Consider the following 12,744-nt stretch of genomic DNA (forward strand, 5'->3'; position numbering starts at 1 on the left):
GCTGCGCAGTTTTGTCTTTTCTTTTTCTGTCGTTTTACTCTAAAGTTACAAACTCTAAATCTGATTATGACGATGATGGAAGTCTCATTAGGCTTTGTGAGAAATCCCTTCATCAGATTTCGGTGCAAAGCAAACGAAGCCAGAGTTAGTTTTTCGTTTTTGTAAATATGTTCTGGTTTGAAAAGTTGGATTCAGTCTGTTTCATTCGTTTATTTTTCATTATTCGACACAAATTTCAATGAAAATCTCTAGTTTGAGTCATTTTACTTTATTTTGTCTCCGTGTGGTTCTTCTGGTCAGATCTTGACATATGAACAAAACCTTTTCATCTCACGCTCTTCAAACTCGGCTTCAGAGCTGCTGCTTCTCGGTGCTTTTCGCTTACGTTCCGAGCCCCGCGATGACCACGCCCACATGTGTCACGTGACTCGCGCTAAACCCACGAGCCACACCCTAAAGCCACTAGCCACACGCTAAACGAGCCACACGCTAAAGCCACGAGCCACGCCCACTTTAGAACAATATTACTCGCATAGAAGTGCAAAGTCGTGACGGGGTTAAGGCAGTATTCTGAGATGGAGGCGGCTCGTACGACGTCACATTTGCTCGACGAAGTACTTTTACTTCCCGACGCCGTACTTTTACTCCTACTCAAGTAATATTTTGTGCTATTTACTCTAAACTAAAGCCACGAGCTACACGCTACATGCCAAAGCTACGAGCTATAAACTAAAGCCACGAGCTACACGCTAAAGCCACGCTAAAGCCACGAGCTACACGCTGAAGCCACGAGCTACACGCTGAAGCCACGAGCTACACGCTGAAGCCACGAGCTACACGCTGAAGCCACGAGCTACACGCTGAAGCCACGAGCTACACGCTGAAGCCACGAGCTACACGCTGAAGCCACGAGCTACACGCTGAAGCCACGAGCTACACGCTGAAGCCACGAGCTACACGCTGAAGCCACGAGCTACACGCTGAAGCCACGAGCTACACGCTGAAGCCACGAGCTACACGCTGAAGCCACGAGCTACACGCTGAAGCCACGAGCTACACGCTGAAGCCACGAGCTACACGCTGAAGCCACGAGCTACACGCTGAAGCCACGAGCTACACGCTGAAGCCACGAGCTACACGCTGAAGCCACGAGCTACACGCTGAAGCCACGAGCTACACGCTGAAGCCACGAGCTACACGCTGAAGCCACGAGCTACACGCTGAAGCCACGAGCTACACGCTGAAGCCACGAGCTACACGCTGAAGCCACGAGCTACACGCTGAAGCCACGAGCTACACGCTGAAGCCACGAGCTACACGCTGAAGCCACGAGCTACACGCTGAAGCCACGAGCTACACGCTGAAGCCACGAGCTACACGCTGAAGCCACGAGCTACACGCTAAATCCACGAGCTACACGCTAAAGCCACTTGAGCTACACGCTAAACCCATGAGCTACACTAGCTAAAGCCACGAGCTACACGCTAAACCCATGAGCTACACTAGCTAAAGCCACAAACTACACACTAAAGCCTCTGAACTAAACGCTAAGGCCTCTAAAGCCACTAGCTGAACTCTACATGCTAAAGCTAACCACACGCACGCATGGCCCCTCTCTCCGCTGAGCAGTGAACCACATGGTCCTTCTTACACCACTAAAGTTTTCTTCCTCTCTGCCCGTCGCCTGCAGCTTTAGCGCCCCCTGCTGCCTCTGTGTGTGTGTGTGTGTGTGTGTAGCGCCCCCTGCTGCCTCTGTGTGTGTGTAGCGCCCCCTGCTGCCTCTGTGTGTGTGTGTGTGTAGCGCCCCCTGCTGCCTCGGTGTGTGTGTGTGTGTGTAGCGCCCCCTGCTGCCTCGGTGTGTGTGTGTGTGTGTGTAGCGCCCCCTGCTGCCTCTGTGTGTGTGTGTGTGTGTGTGTAGCGCCCCCTGCTGCCTCGGTGTGTGTGTGTGTGTGTAGCGCCCCCTGCTGCCTCTGTGTGTGTGTGTGTGTGTAGCGCCCCCTGCTGCCTCTGTGTGTGTGTGTGTGTGTGTGTAGCGCCCCCTGCTGCCTCGGTGTGTGTGTGTGTGTGTAGCGCCCCCTGCTGCCTCTGTGTGTGTGTGTGTGTAGCGCCCCCTGCTGCCTCGGTGTGTGTGTGTGTAGCGCCCCCTGCTGCCTCTGTGTGTGTGTGTGTGTGTGTGTAGCGCCCCCTGCTGCCTCTGTGTGTGTGTGTGTGTGTAGCGCCCCCTGCTGCCTCTGTGTGTGTGTGTGTGTGTGTGTAGCGCCCCCTGCTGCCTCTGTGTGTGTGTGTGTGTAGCGCCCCCTGCTGCCTCTGTGTGTGTGTGTGTGTGTAGCGCCCCCTGCTGCCTCTGTGTGTGTGTGTGTGTGTGTGTAGCGCCCCCTGCTGCCTCTGTGTGTGTGTGTGTGTGTGTAGCGCCCCCTGCTGCCTCTGTGTGTGTGTGTGTGTGTAGCGCCCCCTGCTGCCTCTGTGTGTGTGTGTGTGTAGCGCCCCCTGCTGCCTCGGTGTGTAGTCGTTGTGACCATGTTGTGCATCTCTGTTCTGTAGGCTACTTGCCACTCTCTACTGAATAAAGCTACCGTAAAAGAAAAAAAGGAAAACAAAAAAGCAGTAAGTTTGTGGAGACACTTTAAACCACCGACTTCTAATTGATTCATTTTGATATTTTTATTTTCCATTTGGTTTTTGATTGGCGTTTGGTGTCTTCTTCTGGAGCTGCTTCTGTTTGATTCTTTATGATTTCCCATCATCACTAATATGTGGTTCTTAACAGTGGAAACAGTGGCTCTTCTTCTGTTGCACTTCAGGAGACATTTTCTCAGAACATCTCCACAAAATCACAAAAATCTAAACGTTTCCTTTTGTCTTTACTTAACTTCCTGCTCTGGCGCTCGTGTGTTCCACTCAAACACGAGGATACCACCGTTTTTAGAGCCATTATTGATCAAAATGTTCGAAGAAAGCGTCAGAAATGTGCTGAAACGTCTCGAAAGCGCGAACGAAGCGCGTAAAGTCATAATCATCACTTTAATCTCACTTTTCAGAGATTATTCTACACATTTTTGATTGTTTTGATTGTTAAAACTATACTTAATATTGCACTCGTTCATCTCCCACTTCATATTTGCCTCTGTGTGGATCATAAATAATGATGTCAACAATAATTACTGAAATAATTAACGGATAATCTGATTTTGATTGTGTAAAAAGATGGAAGTGATTTATTAAAGACGGTCCAAATAAATCAAATCAAATCAAATCAATTTATTTTTGTAAGGCCCAAAATCACAACAACAGTCGCCTCTTAGGGCCACAGGGAGAAATGAATCAACAATGTCTGTGGTATAATAACAAATAACAGAAGAACGTTACATTTTCGGACCTTTTAAGACAGAAAAAGCTCATATTTCAGACCGTCACAACAAACGCACGACGCGCTGCACGTTTAAACTCTGGTGTCGCGCTTCCTGTTTGATACTTTCTGTGCATTTCCTCATTTCACCTTTCTCAGTCACAGCAGAACCAGAACCAGGGCTAGAGCTAGAACCAGGGCTAGAGCTAGAACCAGGGCCAGAACTAGAACCAGGGCTAGAACTAGAACCAGGGCCAGAACTAGAACCAGGGCTAGAACTAGAACCAGGGCCATAACTAGAACCAGGGCCATAACTAGAACCAGGGCCAGAACTAGAACCAAGGCTAGAACTAGAACCAGGGCCAGAGCTAGGACCAGGGCCAGAACTAGAACCAAGGCTAGAACTAGAACCAGGGCTAGAGCTAGAACCAGAACCAGGGCCAGAACCAGAACCAGGGCCAGAACTAGAACCAGGGCTAGAGCTAGAACCAGGGCCAGAACTAGAACCAGGGCCAGAACTAGAACCAGGGCTAGAGCTAGAACCAGGGCCAGAACTAGAACCAGGGCCAGAACTAGAACCAGGGCTAGAGCTAGAACCAGGGCCAGAACCAGAACCAGGGCCAGAACTAGAACCAGGGCTAGAGCTAGAACCAGGGCTAGAGCTAGAACCAGGGCCAGAACTAGAACCAGGGCCAGAACTAGAACCAGGGCTAGAGCTAGAACCAGGGCCAGAACCAGAACCAGGGCCAGAATTAGAACCAGGGCCAGAACCAGAACCAGGGCCAGAACTAGAACCAGGGCTAGAGCTAGAACCAGGGCCAGAATTAGAACCAGGGCTAGAGCTAGAACCAGGGCTAGAGCTAGAACCAGGGCTAGAGCTAGAACCAGGGCTAGAGCTAGAACCAGGGCTAGAGCTAGGACCAGGGCCAGAACTAGAACCAGGGCCAGAACTAGAACTAGAACCAAGGCCAGAACCAGGGTCAGAACCAGAACCAAGGCCAGAACTAGAACTAGAACCAGGGTCAGAATCAGGGCCAGATTTGAACCAGACTTCACAGGACACACAGTATATTTAGTTCTTGAGCTTTAATTTGTCTGCGATGAATAAAGAAGGATTTACAGACTTTACAAAAACACATGCATTTTATGGTCAAATCATAATTGATCCTAGTTATTAGCATAATTTGACTGTTTACGGTGCCATAAGGTCAAGAGTGGGCGTGTCTCTTGTAGCGCTGACCTCGTCTTCCTCTTCACACTCGTCTGTTCTCCATTCTGACCAAAGTCTCAGAAAATGCTCTCCTTAAGTGGAAGGAGCTGTTTGCATGTTCTGCTCCTAAAGCCAGGCAAGTGGAAGGAGCTGTTTGCATGTTCTGCTCCTAAAGCCAGGCAAGTGGAAGGAGCTGTTTGCATGTTCTGCTCCTAAAGCCAGGCAAGTGGAAGGAGCTGTTTGCATGTTCTGCTCCTAAAGCCAGGCAAGTGGAAGGAGCTGTTTGCATGTTCTGCTCCTAAAGCCAGGCAAGTGGAAGGAGCTGTTTGCATGTTCTGCTCCTAAAGCCAGGCAAGTGGAAGGAGCTGTTTGCATGTTCTGCTCCTAAAGCCAGGCAAGTGGAAGGAGCTGTTTGCATGTTCTGCTCTGGTGAACGTGGGTTTGTCATTGAGCTTTACTCGGGATTCGGTCACGGCACAAATTGCTCACATTTAACTATTATTTCACTTTCAAATGTGGTTTTGGACACATTATGATTGTTTGCTCATGAAAAACATTCCTGGAGTTTGTTTTTAGCTTCTTTAATCATGTTTCCTGAGTCCTCTCCTCTTTGAGCCTCAGAAAAGCACGTCACAGTAACCGCGTGCTTATATTAGCATGTCAGGGAAAAGCTAGCTTTCGTAATTCCCTCTGTTGCCAGTAGATGGCGTCCTAACACCAAACGCCAGAGAACGGCCACGCTCTAGAAAGTCGTGTGGTTTTCAATCCAAACATTAAAGGCGGTATGGACGATTTTTGGGCGATTTGAGAACGCAGGTGGAAGTGCACATGCCACTCCCCCGTGCACATGCCACTCCCCCGTGCACATGCCACTCCCCCGTGCACATGCCACTCCCCCGTGCACATGCCACTCCCCCGTGCACATGCCACTCCCCCGTGTGGACTGATACATTACACACGTGTGTTTGTTTATTAGCGCAACAGAGCGCATCGCATCTCTCGTCTCCTCAACTATATTATGATAGATCCATGCGCTTAGACACGCGGAAACGTGAGGACGAACCGCAGGCGGCTGCAGGTGAGTGACAGGTGCGTTTTATGATTGATACGTGGCAGGACAAATGATTTATCCACGACACGAGGAAATATGATAAAAAAATTTGCTGAAAAAAATCGTCCATACCACCTTTAAGGTGAAACTTGAGGCGCCAAAACAAAGTTACTAATGATGCTTAATACGTGCCCTTTAAAGAAACAAATGAACTTTAAAATGTTTTTTTGTCTTTGGGTGAAATTTATTAAACTCATTCTGAAATAATTGATTTTATGCTCAAACTTTTCTGGCACCATTGAAACTCTTGCTCACGCTGCACCGCACGAGCAGAACCTAAAGTTGCGCTCTAACTTTGGTCTCCATGGAGACATGTTACACACTGCACCTTTAATAAGAAACCTGATTTAAAGCATGACGATCCGTGTAAAGCGTGACAAACCCGCGCCGCTTGTCTGACCGCGCGTGCCGCTTGTCTGACCGCGACCGCGCGTGCCGCTTGTCTGACTGCGCGTGCCGCTTGTCTGACCGCGACCGCGCGTGCCGCTTGTCTGACTGCGCGTGCCGCTTGTCTGACCGCGCTTGCCGCTTGTCTGACCGCGACCGCGCGTGCCGCTTGTCTGACCACGCGTGCCGCTTGTCTGACCGCGCGTGCCGCTTGTCTGACCGCGACCGCGCGTGCCGCTTGTCTGACCACGCGCGCCGCTTGTCTGACCGCGCGCACCGCTTGTCTGACCGCGCGCACCGCTTGTCTGACCGCGCGCGCCGCTTGTCTGACCGCGCGTGCCGCTTGTCTGACCGCGACCGCGCGTGCCGCTTGTCTGACCACGCGCGCCGCTTGTCTGACCGCGCGCACCGCTTGTCTGACCGCGCGCACCGCTTGTCTGACCGCGCGCGCCCCTTGTCTGACCGCGCATGCCGCTTGTCTGACCGCACGCACCGCTTGTCTGACCGCGACCCCGCGCGCCGCTTGTCTGACCGCGACCGCGCGCCGCTTGTCTGACCGCGACCCCGCGCGCCGCTTGTCTGACCGCGACCGCGCGCCGCTTGTCTGACCGCGCGCGCCGCTTGTCTGACCGCGACCGCCACTTGTATGACCGCTACAGCGCGCACTGCTTGTCTGACCGCGACCGCCGCTTGTATGACCGCTACAGCGCGCGCCGCTTGTCTGACCGTGCGCGCCGCTTGTCTGGCCGCACGCGCTGCTTGTCTGACCGCGCGCGCCGCTTGTCTGACCGCGCGCGCCGCTTGTCTGACCGCGCGCGCCGCTTGTTTGGCCGCACGCGCTTCACCCTGGACACTCAGTCATCTTCTTCGTCAAACTGTCTCTCATTTGTCATGACCGGCTGCAGATTCCACCGCTTTGTTCCCGGCGGCGGCGTGAACGCTGGGTGTCACTCCCCGCTCTCACCCCAAACGTCTGGGATTTGATGCGTTGGCGGTAAAAATGAATGGGAAGACGGCGCCGCTGACCTTCTGTCTGTCCAAAGCAGATCTCAGTCAAGTTCAAACGGAACCGCAATCGAGTCAAAATCACAGACGTCGACTTGACATGTGACTATTTCTGTCGAGACTTTAAACATTATCAAACAAATAAATGTTGAAACGTTTGCGACCGAACGCTTCTAGAATTAGAATATTCACAGATAAAGTTTATTATGGCTGAAAATCTCAAACTTTTTATTCTTTTTTGACAGTTTTTGTTATAAAATGGTCTCTCCGCATGAATATTAAAATCTAGCCAAGTTGACGATTATCATCATTTTTTTAAAGTGACAAAATCTAATGGCAAAACATTCAGAAAAGTTGCAATGGCGCTGTTCTGACTCAAAGGAACATTGTGAATTGAATCTTATATTAAACATTGAAAGTCCAAGTGTAATTCTTATATTAATTAGTTAATTCTACTTTTGATTCTAGTCGACATATTTACTTTAGCTAAAGGTTAGAATGTGTTGATTTTCTTTGTCTAAAATCTCTCCGTCATTAAAATTAAAAAAGATAAACCGCATTACTCCTGAGTTCTGCTTTAAAAACGATGTCGATCTTTGAACCCACCCATTCATTTCTACCGTTTGAACTGTTCTAGCCGTTTGTCCATTGGCTCATTTCGGCTCGTTTTGGCTGATTTTGGCTCTTCTAACTCTCGCACACCTTTACCCTTTAACCTCTTACGCTGTGTCCGTCTCTCCGTGTGTCCAAACCCGTCTAAACCTTCTACGTTCTGTCCTTCTGTGTCGTCTCTCGTCGTCCCTCGTCGTCCTCGCAGGTCGTGAGTCAGCGCTTCCCCCAGAACAGCATCGGTGCCGTGGGCAGTGCCATGTTCTTGAGGTTCGTCAATCCGGCCATCGTGTCGCCGTACGAGGCCGGGATCCTGGAGAAGAAGCCTCAGCCGCGGATCGAGCGAGGACTGAAGCTCATGTCCAAGGTGAGGGATGAGGCCGGGTGAGGGACGAGGCCGCGGGTGGGACGAGGCCGGGGACGTTCCCCTCTTACACCGGGGCCTCCTGCCAGTGGAGCGCTCGGGTTTAAACGGGGTACAATAAAGCGCTTTCTTCCCTCCTGGCCGGACCCTGTTCCTGACCGGGCCTACTGACCAGCGCACATTTGCTTCTTTTTTCAAACGTGAAGACAAAGAAAGAAACAAAGACGTGGCTGTTTGTCACATTTGCTCCAGTGAGTGAAACTAGAAAAGCATCATCCAGGCCGCACCAGGACGTTTGAATTAGAAGGTGACAGAGTTCAACCTCTTGACATATTTGTGAAGGACGTTTTTGGACATAAATGATCAGCTACAAAAAGGTTTAATGGTAATGATTGACTATATATTTCCTACAGATTTATACTTATACTTTATACAAATCTAAAACGCACAGAAGACAAACGACACCACAACATGACGTTCTATAACCTCCTCGTCCTCGTCATGAACTGAACCCTCTGGACGTTTGAATCAACCAGAATCAGAAAGACAAAATTCACCACGTTGGATTTGCTTAGGCTTTTGTGCAATTTAAGACAAAGACGTAAACATGTAAAAACGTCGTGAACATAAACTGCATGAAATAAGTGTGTAAATAAAACGACATCTAGAGTTCTGTCTTGATATCGCCGCATTCAGAGACGTGACCAAAGCGTCTGTTTGGGTCAAGGGTTTAGAACTGGACTTAACCAGTTTGTCTTCATTTGAGTAATACGTTTGTCGTTGTCCAGATTCTCCAGAGCATCGCTAACCACGTCCTGTTCACCAAAGAAGAGCACATGAGGCCGTTCAACGACTTCGTCAAGAGCAACTTTGACGCTGCCAGAAGGTAAAGTCCGTCAGTCATTGTCCAGGCCGGCCAGTGTCTCAGGCCGTTGGTCAGTCACAATTGTTGCGGAAACTATTCTATAACAAATGACAGAGAAAATGAGGCAAAATATAACCAAGTTGTCTTGTTCAAAAGTGGTTCTTTATTTTAGCCGTGCACAGCCAAAAAAACTCTCCCTGACATTTGCCGTTCTGTCCCTCCTGATCTGACCAGAGCAAACATTGAGTTCAGCTTATTAAGGCACAGCAGGTGCCACATGTGCACAAAACCAGTCTAAACATATTGCAGAGAAACACACTCAATGTTCCACCTCATGTGAGACATCCTTGGATCCGCAGCTGTCAGTCTGTGTTCCCAGGGATGTCTGCAGACAGAGTCATAAGAAGTGTGACCCGGATGTTACACAAATGTTGACCTAAGTTCTGTGGCATCAGGCAAAGACATGACATTTTTACACCACACTGTCCAGGCCGGCCGGTGTCTCGGGCTGTTGGTCAGTGACATGTTCACGTCTTGACCTTTTGTTTTGTGTCGCTGCAGGTTCTTCTTGGACATCGCGTCGGACTCTCCTCCCAGTGACTCGGTCAACCACAGTCTGTCGTTCATCAGTGACGGGAACGTTTTGGCTCTGCACCGTTTACTGTGGAACAACCAGGAGCGCATCGGCCAGTACCTGTCCAGCAATCGGTACTGATCTCCGAGCCCAGAAACCCTAGCCACCCGAGCCCAAAAACCCTAGCCCACACGAGCCCAGAAAACCCCCAGCCCACCCGAGTCCAGAAACCCTAGCCCACCCGAGTCCAGAAACCCTAGCCCACCCGAGTCCAGAAACCCTAGCCCACCCGAGTCCCGAAACCCTAGCCCACCCGAGTCCCGAAACCCTAGCCCACCCGAGTCCCGAAACCCTAGCCCACCCGAGTCCCGAAACCCTAGCCCACCCGAGTCCCGAAACCCTAGCCCACCCGAGTTCCGAAACCCTAGCCCACCCGAGTCCAGAAACCCTAGCCCACCCGAGTCCAGAAACCCTAGCCACCCAAGTCCCAAGTCCAGAACCCCTAACCCCCGACTCCAGAAACTAGTCTAGAAACCCTAACTCCCCTAGGCCAAAAACCCTCGCCCCCGAGTCCGAAAGTCCAGAAATGACCTCGTGCTGCTGCTGCCTGGCATGAGTGCTGCCGGCCTACCCACTCAGCCACCGGGCAGTACTCGAAGATGTTTTTAACGCCTCTCTTTCTGCAGCGACCACAAGGCGGTGGGCAGGCGTCCGTTCGATAAGATGGCGACTCTGCTGGCCTATCTGGGACCTCCTGAACACAAACCTGTGGCCGACACCCACTGGTCCAGCCTCAACCTCACCAGCTCCAAGTTTGAGGAGTTCATGACCAGGTGACCACTGCTCCGTCCTCCGGAAAAGAACCCTTCGAGGAGAGACGCTCCATTCACTCCTCAGATGCATTTGGTGGTCGAATTTTGGCGATCCGTGAAGTGTAGCGTGCTAATGGTTTCGATGTTGTAGGGAGCTTTTTCAGGCCTCTTTGGATGCACGAAACAGTACCAAGAACTAAATCCTTATAATCCACGTCGCACCAGCCAAAAAATGCACAATAGAGAAGAAAAATACATATATAAGTCGCAGTTTTGGGGGAAATGTATTTGATAAAATCCAAAACCAAGAACTGTCATTTCCTCTGTAAATGCAGTTTAAAAATAATAACAGATGAGAGAACATGGTGAATAGGTGTACGTATGCTAACGCTAACACCTTTAGCTACATGACGCGGTGTACGTATGCTAACGCTAACACCTTCAGCTACATGACGCGGTGTACGTATGCTAAAGCTAACACCTTCAGCTACATGACGCGGTGTACGTATGCTAAAGCTAACACCTTCAGCTACATGATGTGGTGTACGTATGCTAACGCTAACACCTTCAGCTACATGACGCGGTGTACGTATGCTAAAGCTAACACCTTCAGCTACATGACGCGGTGTACGTATGCTAAAGCTAACACCTTCAGCTACATGACGCGGTGTACGTATGCTAACGCTAACACCTTCAGCTACATGAAGCGGTGTACGTATGCTAAAGCTAACACCTTCAGCTACATGACGCGGTGTACGTATGCTAAAGCTAACACCTTCAGCTACATGACGCGGTGTACGTATGCTAAAGCTAACACCTTCAGCTACATGACGCGGTGTACGTATGCTAACGATATCACCTTCAGCTACATGACGCGGTGTACGTATGCTAACGCTAACACCTTCAGCTACATGAAGCGGTGTACGTATGCTAACGCTAACACCTTCAGCTACATGACGCGGTGTACGTATGACGCGGTGTACATATGCTAACGCTAACACCTTCAGCTACATGACGCGGTGTACGTATGCTAACGCTAACACCTTCAGCTACATGAGGCAGACAGAACTGTGGTAAGTGTCTGGTATGTTAACGTAACATATGAACAGTTATTCAGATAACTATAGCATAAAGAACATGCTAACATGCTAACAAGTTTAGCAAAGCATCAGTTTTACCCCAAATCACTAAATCCATTGAATTCTTCTTCCTCTGTGTCACTTCTAAACAACTCCACAAACTCCAGAGGAAGAGGAAGTGCAGATTCTTCTTCTGTGTCGCTCAGAGCCTAGAGCGCCCTCTTGTGGCTGTCAGTGTGAAAATAATGAATAGTATCACATATAAGTCGCTCTGGAGTATAAGTCGCACCCCGGGCAAAACTATGAAAGACGTATAGTCCGGTAAATACTCTAATGTTCAGTGCTACCTGCCGAGAGAAACTAGCATCTTTACCTTCTTCGTCCTCTTTTGTCCCACAGACACCAGGTCCATGAGAAAGAAGAGTTCAAAGCGCTGAAGACTCTGAACATCTTCTACCAGGCCGGGACGTCCAAAACGGGGAATCCAGTCTTCTACTACGTGGCCCGAAGGTAACGCTAAAGCTAAGAACCTCTGCACGCTGGACGAGCCTCAAACCGCACGACTGTTGACGAGCCTCAAACCGCACGACTAATGACGAGCCTCAATCCGCACGACTAATGACGAGCCTCAATCCGCACGACTAATGACGAGCCTCAAACCACACGACTGTTGACGGGCCTCAAACCGCACGACTATTGACGAGCCTCAAACCGCACGACTAATGACGAGCCTCAAACCGCACGACTAATGACGAGCCTCAAACCGCACGACTAATGACGAGCCTCAAACCGCACGACTAATGACGAGCCTCAAACCGCACGACTGTTGACGAGCCTGAAACCGCACGACTGTTGACGAGCCTCAAACCGCACGACTAATGACGAGCCTCAAACCGCACGACTAATGACGAGCCTCAAACCGCACGACTAATGACGAGCCTCAAACCGCACGACTAATGACGAGCCTCAAACCGCACGACTTATGACGAGCCTCAAACCGCACGACTAATGACGAGCCTCAAACCGCACGACTTATGACGAGCCTCAAACCGCACGACTGTTGACGAGCCTCAAACCGCACGACTAATGACGAGCCTCAATCCGCACGACTAATGACGAGCCTCAAACCGCACGACTAATGACGAGCCTCAAACCGCACGACTAATGACGAGCCTCAAACCGCACGACTAATGACGAGCCTCAATCCGCACGACTGTTGACGAGCCTCAAACCGCACGACTAATGACGAGCCTCAAACCGCACGACTAATGACGAGCCTCAAACCGCACGACTAATGACGAGCCTCAAACCGCACGACTAATGACGAGCCTCAAACCGCACGACTGTTGACGAGCCTCAAACCGCACGACTGTTGCATTGTT

General features: G+C 50.4%; 1 protein-coding gene and 1 non-coding gene across 3 annotated transcripts in view; both read left to right on the forward strand.

The window, feature by feature from the left end:
- Positions 1-12,744, forward strand: part of nf1a (neurofibromin 1a) — a 186,051-nt gene that overhangs the window by 99,109 nt on the left and 74,198 nt on the right. For both annotated transcript variants that reach the window (XM_072456416.1, XM_072456423.1), the window contains exons 30-35: positions 2,542-2,604; positions 7,877-8,035; positions 8,821-8,918; positions 9,459-9,605; positions 10,158-10,304; positions 11,762-11,872. In XM_072456416.1, coding sequence (XP_072312517.1) covers positions 2,542-2,604; positions 7,877-8,035; positions 8,821-8,918; positions 9,459-9,605; positions 10,158-10,304; positions 11,762-11,872 — 725 coding nt within the window. The remainder of the gene's footprint in view (positions 1-2,541; positions 2,605-7,876; positions 8,036-8,820; positions 8,919-9,458; positions 9,606-10,157; positions 10,305-11,761; positions 11,873-12,744) is intronic.
- On the forward strand, positions 8,092-8,215 carry LOC140380677 (small nucleolar RNA SNORA49). Its single transcript, XR_011931190.1, has one exon. It is a non-coding gene; the product is annotated as a small nucleolar RNA SNORA49 (small nucleolar RNA).

The sequence above is a fragment of the Eucyclogobius newberryi genome, unplaced genomic scaffold (genome assembly GCF_026437365.1).
Source record: "Eucyclogobius newberryi isolate DKJ021-1_F unplaced genomic scaffold, fEucNew1.0.hap1 SCAF_10, whole genome shotgun sequence".
NCBI lineage: Eukaryota > Metazoa > Chordata > Actinopteri > Gobiiformes > Gobiidae > Eucyclogobius > Eucyclogobius newberryi.